Consider the following 21,433-nt stretch of genomic DNA (forward strand, 5'->3'; position numbering starts at 1 on the left):
AAAAGCAGCTGTTTGTTTTGGCAGATGGCAGTATATTTAGAAGTTAATTTGTATTCCTGAAGAAGTATAGTTGTATGTTGATCATCTGCACACAACCATTTAACCATCAATGTTTTATTAAGTGAAACGCACCACTGTAGCCTGCTTATCTTGAGAATTGACCTACTTGTATGGTAAATTCAGTAGTACACAGCTGGAAACATTATTAAAAATGGCAGCAGGAATAGGTTTAGGAATCTGTAGCTTTTACAGTTTCTATAAGAAAGAAGCTACAACAGAAATTATAAATGCAAGATCCTTTCCCTCTGTTGAATAAATGCAGTGCACAGATTACACTCTAAGGCTTTCAATTCTTTATTTTCATTAAACATTTTGACATCTTTCAAGAGTACAGACAAAAACACACAGTAGGTTTGCACACAGATCAGATTGATGGAGTTCTACAGCAAGTCTATGAAAGCCCTAGTTTACCAGCATCATCGTAACAGACTCAGACACACATCCAAGAGAAAGCAGACAATAATGACCTAGTGCAATGTGCAATGAAAGAGGTAATATCTATCAAAAGTGCGCATTTTTCTTCTGGCACAGACGTTTCAGAACACATATTTCTCATCACATCAGCTTTGTTTAAACTAATTCACTTGAACACGCATTATTTATGGTCCCCTGGGACACTCTGGAAAGCAACATACTGCTAAACAAGTAATGAGGAATTACACTGGTGAAAAATGCCATTACTAGTAATAATCAAAAAAGATGTCTTTATCATCTGAGGGAACAAAGCTGCACAATAACTGTTGCTCTATTTACAGTAATTAGAAACATGGTTGCAGATACCTGTTTTTCTAATTGAATCACTGCCTTAATATTTCTAAGAAACCGAATTATCAGTGTTAGTAATGTTTTTGTTCTCAGCACAGATTAGATGCTTGTCTTGTGCCAGTGTCCATTAGTTATAAACAGCCATATTGAAACAATCTGAACACAACAATAATTGGGCACATATTTGGCACCACGACACAGCAACATAACCAAAAAAGAATTGTTAATTTGTGATTTTATAATCAAGCTTTAATTAAAACTGTGATTCTCACTTCTGCTTATTTTTTTAAACACAAATTATGATGCAGTGTCTGAAAAAGACATGCACAGCTTTTACTTTATCCTGTAGATTGACAAAATCTGTGTACTGCCAAATCTAACACATTTACAACTTTCTTGTTTTAATTTAATTAATAAATTAGTCATGTTGATATGTTCAGTGTTTTGTTTCAATGCATTAACTTTCAACAAATAATGATATGTGTATGTATAATGTCTGTATCTGTAGTGAGGATGATAAAATTAAAGTCAGACTGATCACTGGTGGTGTCATTTGGTTGGGCTCTAATTGTATTTGTGTTGCAATCTCAAACATATTAGAAACAACCTGCATGCTGACACTTACCGACTGGTAAGTTTCTTCATCTACACAGAACAATGCACACTTTGATGCATAAGCAATCGTTGCAGCGAATGGCTGTGTTGGTAAAGGAAACAAGGAAACATCAGTCCAGTGAGACTGGCTTCATCGTGTCTCAGACTCCAGCAATCACAAGATCACCCCACAAGGCTCAAAGAACGCACATACTGTTAAAGGCTAATGGTGTCTGTCAGCTGTAGCTGAAAATTAAACATTGAAAGTGTCATTTACTATCATTGTGAAACTGTTGATAGGACATTTACATCTACAACTATATTTTGTATTACTTATGTTACCACAATACATTGTGACTAAAATTACAGTGTAATAACCCCTGCAGTAAAAGGATTACATTCAGGAACCTTTAGCAGAAGTGAATCTGTTACATGAAGGAGGAACGTCTTTATAAATGTGTTGATTTATTAAAACTCGAGCTGACACCTTTTACAAAATGGCCCTATAATGGCTTACCCAGTACACTCCAGTGTTGACATACACTCTTGGCACAGTGACCAATCACACTGATCTCATGGACTGCACTGCCCTCACCCCTTGCTTTTGCATGCTTCCAATAGTAAACAAAAGTGTATCATGTCTTCTGTAGAGCATTATTTACAGTCATTGTCAAAGAAACTGTGCAAAATATAAACTGGTTTTGTAAGAAACTTATTTTGATTTAGTGATATGCCACGTGGTGCAGTTGATATATGACTGACAGGAGGGAGGTTGTTGTTCTTGTAACAGCCTACCTCACTTGTAGAATTTGATTTCAGTGTCAACGCAGTCGTAGAAGAGGTCTTCTACTTCGCTGGCATCGAGGGCGTCGGAGCTGCTCAAGATGTCTTCCATAGCATCCAGGCCTTGCTTCTCCAGATCCAGCATGGTCTCTTGCAGCTTCTGTCCCTCCTCCTTCCAAAAAAAAACAGCAACATTATCCTCACTACCAGTGGCATCATGTATTTGTGTAAATCTGTGTAAATGTCCTTCCAAGAACTGTACCAATGTAAACAGAACATTAAGTTATATACTATTCATTTGTTTCAGTCAGTATCAAGCGTTGTCGGAGAAGGTAATGTACATAAATATTGTAAATATTGCAGAAACCACTTACATAGTTTTTAAATCTCAAAATCATTGTGGCAGTTCTGCAAAAAACGATTTTATGTCAGAATACATAAATAACTGGAAGGTGAAAAAAAAAACATTTATATGAATTCAGCATTTTAGATTCTTCAGTATCTCAATTTATATATCAAAGTATTTGTCTACCAGATGACTGAGTTGATTTTACTTCACTGTAATTAATGGGCCAAATAAATTACTACAATTTGCTGCATTATCTGAATACACTGGTTTCTCTGTATGAATCTGGTCAAACTGAAACAGAATTTCTTTCAGGTGCACCGCATCAGTCTACTGAGCAAAGTCACTATGGGCAGCATCCTAATGGTGCATTTATGGTGATTCTAGTGAGCAAAGGATGACATATATCAAAGAAACTCTATTACGCTTTCCTTGTAAATTGGCTTCTCTGTATTTATGGTGTGCTGGGCTGCCATAAAGTGAAAGTATCCTTTTTAAAAATCTGATTCCCTTTATATCCTTCGTGGAATAAGAGGAATTACTAAAGGAGCTATGACTGTAGATTTTAATTTGTAATGTACAGTTTGATCTACTAGGGACTAGGCACATTCATCAATCACATAGGTTTCCACACAGGGTTGCATACCTGTCAACCATGCATGAAGAGCACCTGGGAGATTTCCAAAAGAAAGCCTTGAGTGGGGGGAGAGTCTGATTTGTGAAGTGGGGAGGGTCCTGCCGAATTCTGGAGTGGGGGTGGGGATTGCTACCGGGGAGAGGTCAGCCCATCCACAGGGAGATGAATAAAACACATTACGCAGGCTATGGCTGGACAAACCATAAATTGAACCATTTGAAGATTAAAATGCAAGAGAACACTTTTGTTGAAGGAAACACCTGCATGGTACATCAATTCCAACAGTATAAATTATGGTCACATTAATCTGCGATGATTTACTTTCAAAGCTCAAAATCAAGGGCAATAACTACTGCAATACACTGCAATCTGCTTTAAGTAGGTGAGAAACAGCGCCACCACTGTGCCCATCCTGAAATTGCAGTTTCTACCATTTGTATTTGCATAAATCAAGAATAGTCCCTGATTTCCACATGACATTTTCATATAATATTTGCTTTTAATAACCAATGATTAGAATGCATATTCCATTGCTTAAATATGGTCTTCTTCATGTCTTCTTTCTTTCACAAGGTTCCTGAAGACCAATATTAATATACATTGTTGAGAAACTACAAAAAAAATGTTTTGTTATGCATATTTTGTAAATGCTTTCTTCAAACCTCCTAATAAGCACAACAAAATGTAAAAACTGAGAAGGCACTGGAAAGAAAAATGAAGCAGACTTCATGTCTTTCTTCCTAATGTGGATAATCAAGAACACGTATCCTTACCTCCGCACTATCAATGACTGTCAGAGCCCACTCATGGGCTTTGTACAGCTCATGTCTCCAGTCAACTTTGGTTTTCGAACCAGGCTGCTTTTCAAAGCAGGGGGACTGTGCTTTAGGCACTGGCTTCACATCAGCAACAAAGATGAAAGGCTTGAATATGGACCTTAAAAAAGACACAGGCAGAGACTGGTTAAGAATTGGAGGAACTGAAAGATGTTATTGAGGTGATGGAGAACAAGTATTGTGGCATGGTGCCAGGAGGTGCACAAAATGGCCAACCATCTCTCAGAAGTCCTGGGAGGATGAATCAGCAGTTGGGAGCACCTGACTCACAGCCAATCAGGGGAATCCTGCCAGTCAGGTGCTCCCAAATGCAGATTCATTCTTTTTTTTTAAGCATTCCAGAAGAGACTAAAAAATGATGTGTGCAGAAACAGCAACCTCTTTTCTCAGCCTTGACAAGGGATGTGCGCACTAGCGTACTGCCCTGTCTATCGGTGTGCCTTGCTGTCAGGTCAAGGTTGAGGGCTGTCTCACCTCACTGGGTCCGGAGTGGCAGTGAAGAAGTGAATGCCGGAGAAGGCACTGCTCTGAGGCAGGACTGACACCATGCTGCCCGTGGGGAGTAGTGTGTCCGAGTCGGCACACACTGTCCCGTTCATGCCTCGCAGGTTATCGATCATCGTCTGGACCGTTATACTTCCTGAAAAAAGGAGCATCGACCTCAGTGGTCCTCAATACGCATGTCAAAGGGGTAATGTTACACGGCACTCACTATCTGAACTGATTCAGAGAGAGCTGGAAAGATGCCAACTGGGGGATAATATTCAAAGGTGCCATTACTCAAGTGAAACATTATTAAATAAACAAAGAAACAAACAGGCCTAGCTCACTGTATGAGAATTTGAAATCCGGTGCCATACCCTCATGCTTTTCAAGGAATTTCCTCCCGGCACAGGGCCCCACGTCCTCTTCCTCGGGAGATGAGAAGACCTCAGAGAAGTTGAACTCCTGCCCTTCGCTCCACCAGCCCTGGGCCTGGGCGTAACTCCTGAGCTCCGGGTGCTCTGCGTCAATCTTCGTACATATGGATAAGCGGTGGCAGAGACCCCTGATTCCTTCTGCAAATCGAGAGCTTGATTACGAGGTACACATTTCAGAATTAGACACTACGGATGGTCAGTTAGCAGTAATCTGAATCACATATTATGCTAATGAGAAATCACTTATTTGGACAAAGATGCTTCTCTTTCAGTATTATAATGACTTACAGAACTCTGTATTCAGAACTCCTAAAAACTCTTTTAAATGTCCAAAAACGTACATAAGGCTATGCTAATGAAAGCGTATTTGCACATTTTTCACTGTGAAGGGGAAGTATGCTTACTTTGTTACCTATCCTTTAGTTAATGACTGACACGGTATAAAGTTTTCTGTTTTATACTGAGCATTTCCTCGTATAACTCAATACATACATTGCAGAGTTGCTGTAATGTGTTTTGGTTTTTACAGCACTTGACCAAGCTGCCCTTCTTTAATTTTCCTTGAGTGTAATGCATTACTGTTAATTGCCATTAGCTGCCCCAGCCTAAAAGCACAATCTGCAGTTTCTTACAAAAAGAAAAGGTATAAAGCCAGCATCTTCTGACCTACATGTCATTGATTTCCACAGCTTGGAATGACTCCTAGAGAGAGAGATGGGAGTCGAGATGGAAGAGAGCCAACGATAAGGCCTGCTGACTCTGCAGGGTTGTCATGTCCGGCCTACGTACCTGTGACTTTTTCAGCAGCCCAGTATTTTCCCACAGTCTCCAGCACCCAGGCCTCCACTCTGTCTACAATCAGAAAAGCACTATGGAAGGAAAGGCACAGGCTGCCATCTTCGTAGTAGTTTCCTCCTTGACCGTGCTCCTCCAGGAGAGAAGTCATGCAGTCCAAGACCTCTTTGGCTGTGGATCCTCTTTCCAATCCAAGTCTACAAAGCAAAGGAGAAACCAAGTTTGTTTTCGGCTTGTGACACACAGTCGTTCTATACAGCTCCGTCCAACACCGATTGTACACTCTTGTGTGCGAAATACAAAATCAGGAATCAGAAAATAAGTTACAAAATGTAAATCATTTGAGAAATATGATGTCCCTATAACAGAGTTTCAGATCGCTGCGGAGTCAGTCCTTAAAACCATGATGTCATACGTTAAAACTTTCCAGACAACATCCCACCCTAGATTTAAAAAAAAATCACTTTTTTGAACACAGATTCTGCTCTTCTGATGATTTTGAAGAAAATAGATTTGGAACTCTAGATGTTCAACTCCTAGAATTCTTAATTGCTTAAAATGTACGTACGTTTATTAAATATTTTATTTGTCATTTCTCACTGGAAACTGTATTTATGACCAGCCTAGCATTTTAATTTTCTCCAGCTCAAGTATGCATAAACATTAGATTGTAGAAAATAAATCTAGAATCATACAAATTGCCACAGCAAGAAAGTGCAGATGAAGAGGAAGTGTATTTTCTAATTATTTTCCTTTGCAGACAGGAAAGTCTTGAATGGTAAATCTTCATTTATAAATCAAAATGCAAATTAAAGTTATATTTTTTGTTATGTTTTTTCTAGTAAAAGATTAATAAATGCTATCAAATGATTTTTTGAAGTTATAAACTGCCTTCTTTTATTTAACAAAAGGTACAAAATAACAGAAAATCTATTTTTTGTATCTTTTCTGGATGAAAAAGCAAGTCAAGTCTCGAGAATGTATCTATAAATGACTGATTCCTTCTTTAAAATTACAAGCAGTTGCTTTTAGAAAGAATAAAGCTCTTAAATGTGCACATTTGATGTTTTTCTGCAGTAAAACCTTTAGCTATTGCCCCATTCGTTGGTCCTCCCACTCTTGTGCAGCTGAAATCACGAAAGACAACCAGAGGATCAATACCGTAATAAATTGAGTCAGAATCGTAGCTCCTATAAACCAGGGCACCGGCTTGTAGACTTGCATTTCACTTAAAGAGTACACAACCACATTATCATCAAACACAAGAGCAGGTAATCTCATTCGGGCTTATTCTCAGGAGTGACTTGATAGCCTCTTCTAGCACACAAGGGTCTTTTAAAATGGCTGATACGTGTGAAGAATAACATGACACTCCCCGGGGGCCTTCCCTCGGACTGAGATAAAGCCAGTAGCTGTGACCTTTTCTCTACATGTAAGGCATGGCATGGCTGCTTAACTCTGATCCGATACGTAGCTATAGATTTTCTTCCAGAGACACATTATCATAAAGAAATGTTCTACCCCATTGACCGTGGTTTGACGTCTGTTGATGCAGGCCTCTGCCTCAAAAATGAAATATGTGGGCTCCCTAAATGTCATCATAAGGTCTATGGTAAACTCTTACAGTGGCAATACAGCCTCTTTCCCAGCTTTGTCTATGAACAAACTAGAATAAAGACATATGTGCGATGTTCATATGAGATGCCAATGTATTTTTTTTACTGAACACATCCTAATCCCTCTCAATCTGGCTAACAAGTGCAAAACACACAGGCATTTGGTTCAGAAAGAACTTGGGTAGACCCATACCATATCTGATCGTGATTCTTCCACTGGGAGATATCTTTTCTTCCTTTTTCAGGAAACAACAGACTGCCACTTATTTCCCAATGCGAGACTCTGAGCACTCTGAATAGTAGGCAGTTTTTGCTGAGAAAATCTATTAAATACGGCAAAGAAGAAATCATAAAAAAAAAGTCCCAAACTGACCAAAGTGCTTTTGTTTGAAACCTTCCGTTCAAAGTGTTGTTCAATTTGAGTCCAACAAGTGCCAGCCTGTTGAATTCAATGAAAGAAATTGAACTGTTGTGTATTCAGAGAACACTCTTCTCTATTAACAAACCTCAACAAAGAAAATACCTCCTGTGCAGAACTAAGAGATAAGCACATGTCTGTCGCTCTGTGCTGATATGCAGCATGGGAGCAGTGACCTACCTGACCAGATCCATGCCCAGCAGGGCCTCTGTATGAGCAGCAGGCTCTCGGGCCACTAGGGGCCCGTTGGCGATACACACTCCATGCTCATTGGCTCCCATCTCTGCTCCCCACAGCCACGCCGGCTTGCTCAAGACCACAGAGCTAGTCTTCTCACTCTGATCGATTGCAATGTAGGTACACTGACAGAAGGAAAGGACACACAAATGTTACTCCTTAGCATGCCGCTCTGCTCATCAGCTCCCATTCGATCGTCCGGTTCATGTTACATCATTAGGCATTGTCTGCAATCGTATTGAGCCTTGTACTCATTTATTTTTCTCAAGTTTCCTAGGGCACACTAGATTCTGTTACTCTCTGATAGATTAAAAAAGCATATGTGGATCTGTGTAAGCACTGATTGCTAACCCAAGCTGTAACATCTTCAACCAAATGAGGGCTGTCAGTCATCGCCTCTCCTTTGGGAAAGATCATACAGAGAGTAACACAGTAACCAAGAGAATTCTGATTAAAATTGCAGCCGAGTGTGATTGAGCTCGAGTTTTTATCCCAGCGTAGTACAAGACCTTCACACAAAAACAGCTCCAGCATATTAGAACAGGAGATACAAGCTTAAAAGCTTCGAAGACAAAAGCTTAAAATCTGTCAAAAACAAAGAGGAGCCTACATGTCCAAGGACCTGAATACTCCACCTGTAAGAATATTAATAACACAGCTGTTGTCATCCTCAGCAGTTAAACACATTCAATCTTCATCTTTGAAACTCACGAGCATCCTCATTCTCAGACAGTCTACACTACATTACCATTACAATAAGTAATAGGACGAACCTGTACCAGAGGTTGATTTCTGTGAAGGGCACCATGACTGCCAGTATATTGGGATATTTCAGACAACAGCGTAGTGACAGCATTGATGGAAGTTTACGGTGAGGCCCGTACATCTACCAATATGTCAAAGCACCATTTCCTACGGCTTGGGGCAATGGGCCGCGGACAATAACAGTGCGAACGTGGGTTCTGCCTGCCAAAGGTCCTGACCTCAATCGAACAGAACAACTCTAGCATGAACAGAAACGTTAAATCAACACGAGACTGCAAAGACGGGCTTCTCTCTCTGCATTACAGACCGTGTTGTTGGAGGAATGGCACAGTGTTCCTCCAGTTCTCTATCACAAGGACTGCAGCATTAAGGGCAAGTGTAGACCGATAGCCTATTAAAGGCATTGTGAAAAGCAGTTTTTTATGCTTTTTTGTTCCAATATTTTTGGTAAATGGTGTTACAGTTTCTTTGCTGGGTCAGTAAAATGCTACACATACTATTGATCACACATTAAAATGCATGCTTTACAGAATGAATAACTCAGGAATGTCTGCATTCAAGTACCTTTTACAAATATTTAGAAGCATTATAAAACAAACTACACTGTTATAAGTATACTATAAGTATACTAAAATGTATGTTTTAAAACAGAAACCATATATTTATAAAACAGTGGATCCTAAATAAGAATCACACAGGATTTTAACTAAATCCGTGAATGTTTAATTAGTTTCCACTCTGTTTTCAGTCATTAACACCCTTACTTTTGACAATACACATGTTATTAGAGTTCGGTTATTACGTATACACAGTACTATGAATTTAATTCTTCATTCCATTGGCAATAAACCCAGAACAGAGATGAATTGTGGTTTAGAGCAAATACTCACAAAGGCCTTTATACAATTATACTTGAAATTTATATTAAAAATCCACATAAGGCTGAAGTTTCACCTTTAATACAGGATTAGCCAGCCAGGTTAGCAGGGAGATGGGAATTAAGTTAGACCAACCACGGTCAAGAAAATCAATGGCTTCTAAACATATTTGAACAAAGGGATGAAAATGATTCTGAGTGAAATAAAAATATATATATTGTAAAATGAATACCACATGTAGCTACATTATGCATGCTGAAAAGCTGTAAAGATACTGTGGAAAAAATCAAAGCCCCTTTGAAATAATCTCTGTAATGGCAAGAGATCACACTACAGTACCTTAACATGCCAGATACTGAGAATGATCAGACGATCAGGCATGCACGTACAACAAAATTAATCTTGTTAGGATCAAATGCTGCCACATGAAAATCTGTAATTAAAAACATTTTCTAAGTGACAGTAAGGAGGTACAACTTTCAGCATGAAGATGAAAAAAAAAAAACAGTGTCTTGGGTGAGTCACTCGAACTATTATTAGAAAGTCAATGCGTGGTCTGCTTTCCTTCATTTTCACTGAACAATCATGCATTTTTGGCATTCAAATAAAGCACGTAAAGATTGGACTGCACAAGGATTTTTTTTTTTCAAGCAATCTGCCCAAATACATTTGACTTATTTTTATCCAATTTAATAAAAAACTGTCACTACTATCACTTTCCCAAATCTGCAGGATGCGATTTTTTTCAGCACCATCAAAACCCACTAGTTCTTTTGTATTTCAGCTCTTTAACTCAGTGAAAAATGGTGCATAATGTTTAAAATACAAAGCTTGCTTGATAGCATGACTTGACATTTTATAACTTAAGAGTGCGCCAAGACTTTAATTCATCAGGAACCACCAGCAAGACAACAAGTTAGCAGGGATAGAAACAGGAAAAGCTGAAACACACACTTTTAATTTGCAAAGTAAACAGCACCTACACAATTTACTTACTGGTGAAATATTTGAAAAGCCTACACACTGTTGTATGACTATAAAATAATGAACACATGTATTCTTATTTGTTTTTACAATATGTTAAAGAAAATAAGTGGTCACTCACCAGGATAAGCAGTTTCGAAAATGGATGGATGGATGGAAGTGGTCAATGTATTTCTGCACCCTAAACTGCCACTTCTTACCTGGACTTTCTCGCCGGGTTCATGAGTGGCTGCAGGGAAGTACATGACCTCCTGAACCTCATCTTTGGGCCTAATGGAGTTCTTCCCGAAGACCACACGGCCTGCCTCAGTGGCCGGGGGAAAAGCTACAAAGCTGAAACTGGGAGGAGCCTCGGCCATCCTACAGACAAGAAAACAAGTCAATTTTACTTTGGGCGACAAGGCATTGTTACAGCATATTGACACAATTGAAGAATTGAAGACTCTGTGTATATATATATACAGTTCAGTTTTCTCATAAATGGAAACTAGGCACACTCCCTGCTTTCCTGGCAATTGTGAAGAGTATTAAGTGACACATTTGGCTTGGTGGCTATGTCCAAATGTCTTAAATTCTTCAAAATCTTGCTCACAAAATAAAAATAATCCTAGAACTGTGATTAAAAAGTGGTTTGTAGTTTTATCAGTGGAAACGTCTTTAAAAGAAGACCTTATCTCAACCTCCCTACTAGCTGCAGCTCAAGTCAGCCCCAAGTTGGTTACTGAGGTGAGTCACCCTGAAACTGGGACACATTTGTCTCCAGATTAAAGAGTAGTTTGTCTGAATAATGCCTCATCATTCTGAATTTTAAAGACCCCACGTTGCTGTTTAGATTTTTGTCTGAAGGAAAGGCAGTACTTGTCATTTTACCAAGATGGACGTCCTAATGCCCAACCAAATGGAACTTTAAGCTGCTGTAATTCCAAAGCTTTCATTCCCTCCAGGGGAACGAGCAATTTACATCTTTACAGCCGTTACAATTTGGATTTATTTTTTATACCGCATGACTGGACAAATTATGCAAAAGGCACTGCTAAAGATATGACACTTTGGACGTTATTGAGTACGTCAGCAATATGAAGGTGATTAGGTTATATAATTTTAAAAACATATCATTCAAGCTGCTTTATTCGGGTCCCTGTTCCTCACTCTCCTGTCTGCAGAATTCACACTACCTCAATATCTTAATTTGCTCTTTCTTTCTTTCTTTCTCTTTCTCTTTCTTAGTAGACACCCTTACCCATGGCGACTTACCAGATTCACAAGACACATTTTCAAAGCAATCAGTGGAAAATACAATACACAATAAGCATAGGCTACCTTCTAGTACAATTGAGCTAATCAGTGCTGTTAGTCCCATCCCATTCCTCATGTATTATTCAGAGGGATCTTTGGTCAGTCTTCTAAATATCAAATAAACCACTTGGTCAATTCTGTTGTTGATTTTCAATTAATTTAATAAATGTAGGTTCTATGAATCCACATACATGTAAAGCTCTTTAACAATGAGGTATGTCTCTAGAACCCTTGCTACTGGAAACATTTAGGGAAGTGGTCAACCTACAAGACTGAATCTGACGGGACCTGAGGTGGTGGAGCACAGGAGGAAAAGCCACTTACACAGCTGATATAACTTCAATACTTCAGAAAGCAAAATTAATGCTAATACTTTATACCTCCCGATTACTCCAATATGTAATCCTGTTCCTGTCTTACACATCTATTTGCCATTTCTGTTTCTAAGTCAGGATAATTGACTAGTGCAGTCCATCAACACAGTAGGGGATTAATACACAGTGAATGTGTGGGAGACTTGGAGAAAGTTGTAGCTCCTAATGAATTTATTATGGCAGGAGCGATATTGGTAATACTTTTTCAAACAGTGTTAAAGTGCCGACTCATATCTGGTCCACGATAATGTATTGTACAATAATCAGACTGCCAGCTTTCTCATCTGTTCTCCAATAATGTATTTAAAATGGAACAGAAGAAGACGTTCTTGACATTAATTTCAGAATGCTTGAATTTAAGTGAGGGTTATTTGTGTGCGCTGCTAAAAAATACCATTTGAGTAATTGCTATATCAGCCATGCTCGGCTAAACCGATAACTTCTTTATATGTTAAGCAGTAAAATTTGAGATTTTTTTTTAATTAAGCATCATCAAAAAGTTACCATTCATGCTGCCAACATAAGAGGAGTTAACTTCATTGCTTATTAACAACAGAATACTGAATTAATTTATGATACTCATTTTTAGTACTGCTGTAGGGCGCTACTAATTTAAAATTTAATTTAAAATTAAGGATGTGTGTAGCTCAAAATTCTTATACTTGTTATGGTTAGGGCTTATTATTCTCCCAGGATGCACTTGACGTGTTTATGCTGCAGGATAATATTTTGCACAGTAATGTAAAATAAACAGAAATGTAAAAACTCTCATAACTTTATCTAAACTCCAGGAATGCTTTTTCATTTTGATGTTCTTTGTTTTATTTAGTATCGATATTTTTGTGAAATGCTATGTGCAATGAAATTACATCCACTTGTATTCTTTATAATTTTACTAAAATTGTTGCAAATTGGAGACCACTCTTGATATGAATACATCACACAAATATTTGTTAAAGGTATTCTAGCTTGCATTTCATATTTTATTTGTTACTGTTTCATTCTATATTTTGTTTATTGTAGCCAGCGTTACTACTGAGTGGTTCCAGATATCTCAAGTGATCTACAGCCAGTCAAAAATATCAAACATGAGATTTTTCTGGGTCAGCACCACATGCTAAATTATCACTTTCCAAGTTACAGTGAATAATGGAATTAGAAAAAATAAAAAAGGGTCACATTTGTTTCAAATTACACAAAACAAATATTTAAGCAAATATTTTAGTTCATATTTTTAAATTTTCATTTGATTCCATGTGAGCCAAAAGCAGATAATAATATATTATTGATCTGCCTTTCCATCCATTATTACTATGTGAAGAAATAAACTATATTTGATTATTTTAGGCCGGTAAAAATAAGCTTTCTACATATGTGCCATAAAAACAATCAAGGGAAAGCTCTGAGATGTTATTCATATGTTATTTAAACACAGACATTAACAATAGATGAACAGAGAAAAGTCATTTTAGCTCAAAGATGAGAATGGACAGTTGGTAAGATGTGGGTGTTCTTTGAGCGCTTCCTTGGCATTAAGATTCATGTTAGAGAGGAATGTCATAACCTTTAAACTACCTCTCTGAAATAGTGGCAAAAATATTTACTACTGTGCAGTTACTGGGTAAGAATATTACTTGTGGTGTGAAAATGAAAATGTGGTTTCAGAAGCTTTTAATGTATTCAATTGAATAAGAAGAAGAGTAGCTTCTCAAACTCAAGAGTTTAAACTGAAAGAACATTTTCTGCCAATATTTTTTGCTAACATTTAAATAAAATGTAATGCTGTGGCTTACAGTAGTTCTGTATTCATTAGTGAAACTCATTTCAAATTTATAAGAAAACCAAACCAAAACAGCTTTTTCTGAATATTACTTTATGTATGTCCTTATGTTGTACAAAATGTACAGCCTCAAATTCTGCTCAAAGACCTGGCCTGTTGCTGCAGATGTGGGTGGAGATGCTCCTACACTGAATGCATGAGAAGAAAGAGAGAAAAAAACACTGTACAGCACAGTATCAGCTCCTGCCAGCCTGAGCACTTAAAGGTGACACTATAGATAGAACATTCCATAAAACTGGAATACAGAAACATATCTGCAAGTTGCTTATCAACAGCCAATGCTGAAACACAAAACTCTGAAGCCCATGGTAGGATAATGTGTTGGAGATGTGGGTAATGAAAAGATGAATGCCAAAGCGAATGACTGTGGCTTTGTGCTTCCCGAAAAGAAATAGCATCCATGAATTAAGTGCATGAACTGCAAGTGACAGAGACACAGAAGATCCTAGAAATGACTCTCTATCTTTAAATATAAAATAACTTAATTACTTAGTCAGAAGTTAGGGTTATAACTCACACATACATCTTTGGTTGTTAATATAGACCCAGAATGTATGCTTTGTTTTGATCACATTGTACTGTACTTTAATTTAGATTGATTGCTTTGAAGAAAGATACACATTGGATTCATTATGTTTATCGCAGGACATTTTCACAACTCATTTGGTAACATTGCCGTGTGTATGATTGTCTACCTCAGAGAGAGAGAGAGAGAGTTGAGCTGAACCATTGTTCCTCTTTAATGAAGGCCAGTTATCAGAAGCCCTCAAAATTACATAACTTGTGACACTCATAAAAGTCTTGTTACAATGTAGCTTAAGCTAAAGCAAGCCCTTGGCTTTTTTTGCTTACATAATGCTATCATTTTGTCTTATTAAGCTGCCACTAATACTTACTGCAAATTACATTTGAAACAGGTTTAAAATAAATTAAAATGAATACAGCAGATGATGCATTTGTGGATTGATTAGATCTTTATTTTACTGAAATAAAATGACTATGTTCACTTATTTCTTTACATCTTTCAGAAGGAGCATAAACCTTAGGACTTATGCTCCCCAAACAACCCCCAAACCGTTTAAATTCAGTCTTAACCCCGCTAAACACCATAAAGGAGACTAACTTCAGAGGCAGTTAAAGGGTGGTGCATCAGCATCAACACATACATACATACATACATATATATAACATATATCATATATGTTAATATATATGCACACACATACATACACACACATATAGCAAAATACATTCTAATTTCTGACACGCATATCAACTCTTGCAATACAAAACCAAATGCATTTCGCTGCAGAGGTCTCCATCCTGGTTTTAAATCAATAGCGGTTGCTGCATCTTACCAGTGTCCTTCTACGCTTCAGACAGCCAGACCCAGCCCTGCACATATTCAAAAAGCTCAACAATCATTAGCACGCAATTCCAGCATCTTCATTAAATGTCGTTTTTGGGAATCCACATTATTGCTGCGGGGCTTCCATCGTGTCCCTTTTCAAGACTAATACTTAGTATTTATTTTTTCTCGCAAATCAGACAGAACAAACGGGTGCCTCACCTGACAGCAGCTCTGCTCTCGTCTCTGCAGCTCTAGGCAGCAGCTGGCACCGAGTCACATGACAGCAGCGCATCGCCGCTGCTTGAAGAGCAGTCTTGCTGCGTTCGCGTGGCGCACATTTCCGCAGATCTGCAGAATTCCGACGATCCCATTGGTGGAGCAGAGCAGATCTGCGGAAATCTGCAGCTCACGTACGCGACCAGTGTGTGCTGCCCTTACTGGACTTCACAGCTGCAACACAAGTTGAACCCAAATGACCATCCATCAAGATTTTTTGGAAGTATGTGCATAACTGATTTAGTGTTGAAATACGTTAAATTCTGTTCAGCAACTCCAACTGAAAATGTAAATGCAGACAGCTGTCAGTATCTGAAAGGATGCAACATCACTAGTACGACAGCATTTTACTGCCGGCGGTTTATGTTTGTATTGCATTTTTAAAAATCAATTAGATTGATAGCCCATGTATAGAAAGTATTGTTAAGTGGGAGCTTTGCGGTCGATTGGATTGGAATGAGATAGAAGAGATAATGCAAAGGACTCTTCAGTTAAATGAACAATAACCTTTATTCCCTAATTAAATAAACACATAAAAACTGTCTTGGTTGCTCAAAATAAAATAAATAAATTACAAAATCCCTCTAGAAAAATTATCTGAAAGAATATATCTAATCTGCTTGTTCTGGTATTACGGCTTCCTCTTCCACTTCCTAATATTCTGTTAATTAAACTTCATGAACAGCTCAACTACTCTCTACACAGGGCTGGATTAACCTGAGGAACCGCCCTCAGACTAAACCCCACCCGTATGCTAATATAAAGGGAAATCGAACTATTTCTATATACAGCTTAATAGAAATAATAAGACAAAACCACTTGCTGAATATGTTGAGCTCCACAACCCTCATTCTTTTTGGTTTTGTTTCTCCATGACAAGATGTTCTGCATTCAAGAAAAAGGAGAGCAAACCACTATTATATTTTATAGAACCTCGTCACTTTAATATTTAAATACCAATAAATATTACATAGCCATGTTTCATCTTGCTATCCTAAAGACAATATTGCTATGTCTAAAGGATTTACATATGTGCATGTTAAAAAGGGGATTTTTGTGCATGTAATTAAGTTTGGCTAACAGTTACCCCTTTAGTTTTGAAACTGAACTCAACTAAAACACAAAATTAGACCTTAACATAAGCCTGCCTGCTGAGGAACTGAAAATAATGTGATGACCTGCTAGGTGTTGATAAGTTGGATAAGTTGAGTTCCAGAGGCCAAATCCACTGTTGTTTTGCTTACATGTTCTACCAAAAGTGAGAAGAACAAGATTAAAATATTAACATTAAACACACAGAAACCAAATACCTAGGTGAATACCTTATCTCCATCTTTTCTTTTCACAGCAGAAGTTTACAGTATTTTCTTACAGATGTCTTCTGTAATGCACTGTCTGTGAAACATCTGGACTGGTAATTGCAATATTGAGTCAAAATGGCATGACATGCAGAAACTCTAAAACATAGGTTAATGATTAACACAAAAATATGACCAGTGTGGTAAAAGGCTACACCAGAGGGAGACACCCCTGTACTGAAAACATACTGTGAAAAGACATCTTAAAAAGCAACATATAGGGCAGTACAATGCTGCGTTTCAGAAACCGCATTCCTACATGTTCCAGGCATTCTTATGGGATGTGTGTGAAAAATTAGTATGGTGACATCATTACATCATGCCAGGCTGGTCTATCACTGGGAGGATGAAGAGGAAAATGACTGAATGATGCCACACAGTGGTGTACAGGTGATCTGCACTCTAAATAATTTGCCTTTCCTCACCCTAGAAATACTGAAGTATATTTGAATAAGATTTACCGGTATCATGCATTTGGCTGATCACACAACATTGTGTGTTTGAACAACTTTCATACCGATTTAAGACAGCAATTTGAATCCATGCCCATGATAATCAGACACACAGATCCACATTATTGTTAGATAAGGCTCAAATAAAATTACATGGATAAAAGCTTTCATATTAGAGCGATCTAGTACAACCAAAGGCGACGTTTGTATTGGAAAAAGGAATTCAGATTTTTAATGGGAAAGTTCAAACTCAAATAACAAATAAAAATACCCAACCTACTCACTATTTATCCACCACTGTTATGCAAAATCCTATTGTGCGCTTTCAGTTATTGATGTCATACTTCAAAGTTCATTAATCATGTTTGCCACAGGTCACTGAAATTTTGGCAATTAATCCTTTAATGTGCTTACAGGGCTTTTTATTTTTTATTTTTTCTTATACAGCACTGTGCTCCTGTACAAGAGCAACTGGGAGAAGTAAAGACATTAGCTATAAATATTACAGTGGTAGGACTAGGACAAAACGTGGTTTATTTCCTATTAGGGAACACTGTTATGAATAATCCCATTTCCACAATAACTCGGTTGACAGATTTTTCATATTAAATCAGGGCTTTGAGCATTGGTCCTCAGATCACACAAATAAATGTAAACATTTTTAACAACTAAATCCTATAACCAATCTAATCTTAATGTGAAAAATACAACATTTACTTTAATTATTGTGGAAAATACATAGGCCTGAACCGATCTCCATTTGTTTCTATGTGACATCTGGAATACCCCATAACCTATGTACTTTGGAAGTTATCCTTTACATCTGATAACAGTGGAATGGTCACATGCAGACACTTCTGTCTAAAAGACAATATTACCTCAAGATCAGTACACGTCTTATAAAAATCCAACAAATATATCAGAGTAAAGGAGCCCAAAATACCGACACAGTTCATATTCAAAAGCCACTTTGGCATCATAAAATCTTGATTTTTTTTTTTTTTACAATTCGTCGTGCTTGTAGGTAAACTCTCTTGCAGATATATAGCCATCGTTATCTTCATCTTCTTTCTTGAAAATATCTTCCACCATGACTTCATGCTGAGTGTCATTGGGAGAATAACCATGTCTCTCAAACTCCTTCCTCAGATATTCCTTTACCTGCCGATATGAAAGAGGACATGGGGTTTTGTAATTGCATATTGGTTACATAACATTACATATTATGGGGGGGAAAGGTAAAATTACAATACTTTAACAGATACATGCACTATACATTAACATAACTCTAAACTATTACACTTTACAAATCTGACTGAAAATGAAATTAAGCATTTAAGTAATGAAGGGCAAATCTATATAAAAAAAAGCTGAGTTTCAAATATTTTTTGTTCACATCCACACTTTTTGTTTTCATAGGTGATATAACTTATTGATAATAACAAAAACCTTTTACATTTAACAAAATCAGATACATAATTTGTACTGCATTGGTCTGTGCCACCCTAGGGCCCTAGTGTCTTTCAGCTGTAGTTTGACAACTACTTTTGCATCAGAAGAAAGACTTGCTTCACTGAACTGTTGTTAGTTTAAGGTTTAGATTCTGATCTGTTTGGAAGGAATATGAAGTCACAACGCCACAATGCATGCTGTTCAGTTGAGGCAACAGAACTGAAAGCTACACACTGAAGAGTAAAAAGGAGAGCACAGCACAATAATAACTTATCACATTTGTCAGGCTGCACAATTATGTTTGCATGTGAATAAATATTGAATATTGAATATTGTTAGGAGGCAGATCAGCACAAGGACTGAATTTCCCTTTAACTGACACAGTGCTAAAATGTTCTAGGACACTGAAGATCATTACAAACACACCTCCACTCGAGACAGCTTCCAGTCATCGTTAAGGTCCATTTGCTGAAATGATTCATGAGACCTGGGTCCATTTCTGATCTCCATCAATTCAATGTCAAATATCAGTGTGCTATCAGGTGGAATTTTCCCTAAAGATAAGGCAACCAAATCAGACAGAGCAAGTTGCACAAATAGTAAGGTTATTCCAGTGATGACATTTAAGTAGCTAAAATGTATTCCTTTCATAGTTGGTGGGGTATCTTTTGAAATCAGTAGAGCAAGATTTTAAAAGAAGTATTAGAAGCAAAGAACTACATTCGACATGCATGCCATTCAATTCATTTTCTTTCTTTCTTTCTTTAGTAGAAGAAAAAAGTTGTGTGTAGCATTCACCTGAAGAAGTGATAACCATCAAATATTAGTCCAGATTGATAAATACAATATACTATAGGCTAATGCAAGGGTTTAGTGAGATGTAATGTTGACATGCAGTTTACATGACTAAGCTTACCAGTGTGGTGAAAAGAATTGCAGAGCATACATGTAGCACACATGCATGTCTCCACTCGGCATGCTTTCAAGAAATACAGTAGTTAGGTGCCTAAAGGTTATCAACAGAAACAAAAGTAGTTAGTAACATTAGAATCAGAACCTTATAGTACAGTGGAAAGAACACAAAACATAGCAAGTTTTACTGCATGTATTAAGTGCACAATATACAGCAATCCCAGTAAATTACAACTTAAGAGCTACTTTTACAATATGAGAATTGGAAGGATTATGATTGATTGCTGCTTTCATCGGATATGTATTAATTTAGCTTTAACCGATCACATACATTCCATATTTTTGTCATTTGTTTTAAGATTTCCATTTGCAGTGTTAACCATTCCATTCAAAACGGATTGCCAGCTTGCTTGTAGGGAAGCCAACTGCTGTCAAAGACGTCCATAAATGGTACACAATGACCTTAGGCATCTGACACACATATTTCCCCTAACAAGACTCTGCTTGAAATACCTTTGCCTTCTTTTCCATAGGCAAGGGCTGATGGGACAGTCAGCTTTCTTTTCTCCCCTACACACATGTCCTGGAGTCCTTTGTCCCAGCCTTTGATAACTTCCTTTATCCCAAGAGTAAACCAAACAGGGTGTTTATCCCCTTGATTGCGGCTGGAGAAAATAATGAAGAGTGTTAAAGTTTCTAAATTAAGTTCTGGAAATACTAATAGCCATACTGAAATTGCAATCTTGAAATGATCAGCCCTGAAACACAAAAGGGACTATTTCAAAGCATGAAGCATGTAATTAAGTCGTGGGAAACACCTAAGACTGTAAGCCCATGCATAAGCCTGATACTCAGACCCATGGACACATATGTAGTGTTGGGAAAATGTACACCAGCTACAATACAGGATGGCAATATGACCACGTATCAAAACATCCACCATGATTTAAACATTTGAGGATCAATGCTTCTACCAAAGTGTGCGTTATTTTTGTGTGTGCATAAAGAATGCATTGACACGTCAACAGGTTGGCCATTTAATTTGCTATCGCTGCATGCACGCATAGACACTGAAGGCAACAACCGAGCATCACTGTCCAATGCCCCGCTTACTATCCTCCCGCTTTCATATCACCTGGAGTGGAATCTAGTCCCGTTGCCCTCCAAAAACCCGTCGTAGTGCACGAGTAGCATGTCTCCATACTTGGTCTTTCGGTGGCAGAGAAAAGGTCTGTGCTGAATCTCTACTTTCACCTCCGGCTCCGGGAGCTTGGCCCCACTCACCAGCATCATTAATGATGTGCAAAAACAATTCAAAGTCGCCAGCAACATGGTCGAAAATAACAAAACAGCACGGGGATATGGAACTAGCACTGTCTTCTACCGACTACACAGATATGAAACACGTGTGAAAAGAGCATGCATCGTCCACATCCACACGGCCGCATACGTGGCAGACCCAAACCCTCTCTTTCCCTCCCAAACACG

The 21,433-nt window shown here is 37.9% G+C and overlaps 2 protein-coding genes across 4 annotated transcripts; both read right to left on the reverse strand.

Annotated features, from left to right (window-relative positions):
- Positions 1-338: 338 nt before the first annotated feature.
- On the reverse strand, positions 339-15,768 carry LOC136760325 (secernin-1). 3 transcript variants are annotated; one of them, XM_066715668.1, is made up of 9 exons: positions 15,715-15,768; positions 10,835-10,994; positions 7,951-8,132; positions 5,731-5,933; positions 4,882-5,079; positions 4,496-4,661; positions 3,959-4,121; positions 2,215-2,371; positions 339-1,665 (listed from the first exon to the last, which is right to left on the reverse strand). In XM_066715668.1, exons 2-8 carry the CDS (start codon positions 10,991-10,993, stop codon positions 2,216-2,218), a joined length of 1,227 nt encoding a protein of 408 aa, XP_066571765.1. In that variant the 5' UTR covers position 10,994; positions 15,715-15,768; the 3' UTR covers positions 339-1,665; position 2,215. The 3 variants fall into 3 exon arrangements, with proteins under 3 accessions (XP_066571765.1, XP_066571764.1, XP_066571766.1); XM_066715667.1 differs by having other exon boundaries at positions 2,215-2,374; XM_066715669.1 differs by lacking the exon at positions 339-1,665 and adding an exon at positions 3,195-3,314 and having other exon boundaries at positions 2,287-2,374.
- Positions 15,769-17,784: 2,016 nt separating this feature from the next.
- On the reverse strand, positions 17,785-21,431 carry fkbp14 (FKBP prolyl isomerase 14). The gene is made up of 4 exons (XM_066715670.1): positions 21,081-21,431; positions 20,459-20,610; positions 19,460-19,587; positions 17,785-18,742 (listed from the first exon to the last, which is right to left on the reverse strand). The coding sequence occupies exons 1-4, from the start codon at positions 21,275-21,277 to the stop codon at positions 18,584-18,586; spliced, it is 636 nt and encodes a 211-aa protein (XP_066571767.1). The 5' UTR covers positions 21,278-21,431; the 3' UTR covers positions 17,785-18,583.
- Between the last annotated feature and the right edge of the window lie 2 nt (positions 21,432-21,433).

This window comes from Amia ocellicauda, chromosome 10 (genome assembly GCF_036373705.1).
Source record: "Amia ocellicauda isolate fAmiCal2 chromosome 10, fAmiCal2.hap1, whole genome shotgun sequence".
NCBI lineage: Eukaryota > Metazoa > Chordata > Actinopteri > Amiiformes > Amiidae > Amia > Amia ocellicauda.

Coding starts and splice junctions, on each gene's coding strand:
- LOC136760325 (XM_066715667.1), bottom strand. CDS start 10,993: ATGGCCGAGGCTCCTCCCAGTTTCAGCTTTGTAGCTTTTCCCCCGGCC. Junction 5,080..5,730: donor GGCTGCTGAAAAAGTCACAG/GTACGTAGGCCG, acceptor CTCGATTTGCAG/AAGGAATCAGGGGTCTCTGC. Junction 4,662..4,881: donor ATTCCTTGAAAAGCATGAGG/GTATGGCACCGG, acceptor TCCTTTTTTCAG/GAAGTATAACGGTCCAGACG.
- fkbp14 (XM_066715670.1), bottom strand. CDS start 21,277: ATGTTGCTGGCGACTTTGAATTGTTTTTGCACATCATTAATGATGCTG. Junction 19,588..20,458: donor CTATGGAAAAGAAGGCAAAG/GTATTTCAAGCA, acceptor CCTTATCTTTAG/GGAAAATTCCACCTGATAGC. Junction 18,743..19,459: donor GGAAGCTGTCTCGAGTGGAG/GTGTGTTTGTAA, acceptor TCATATCGGCAG/GTAAAGGAATATCTGAGGAA.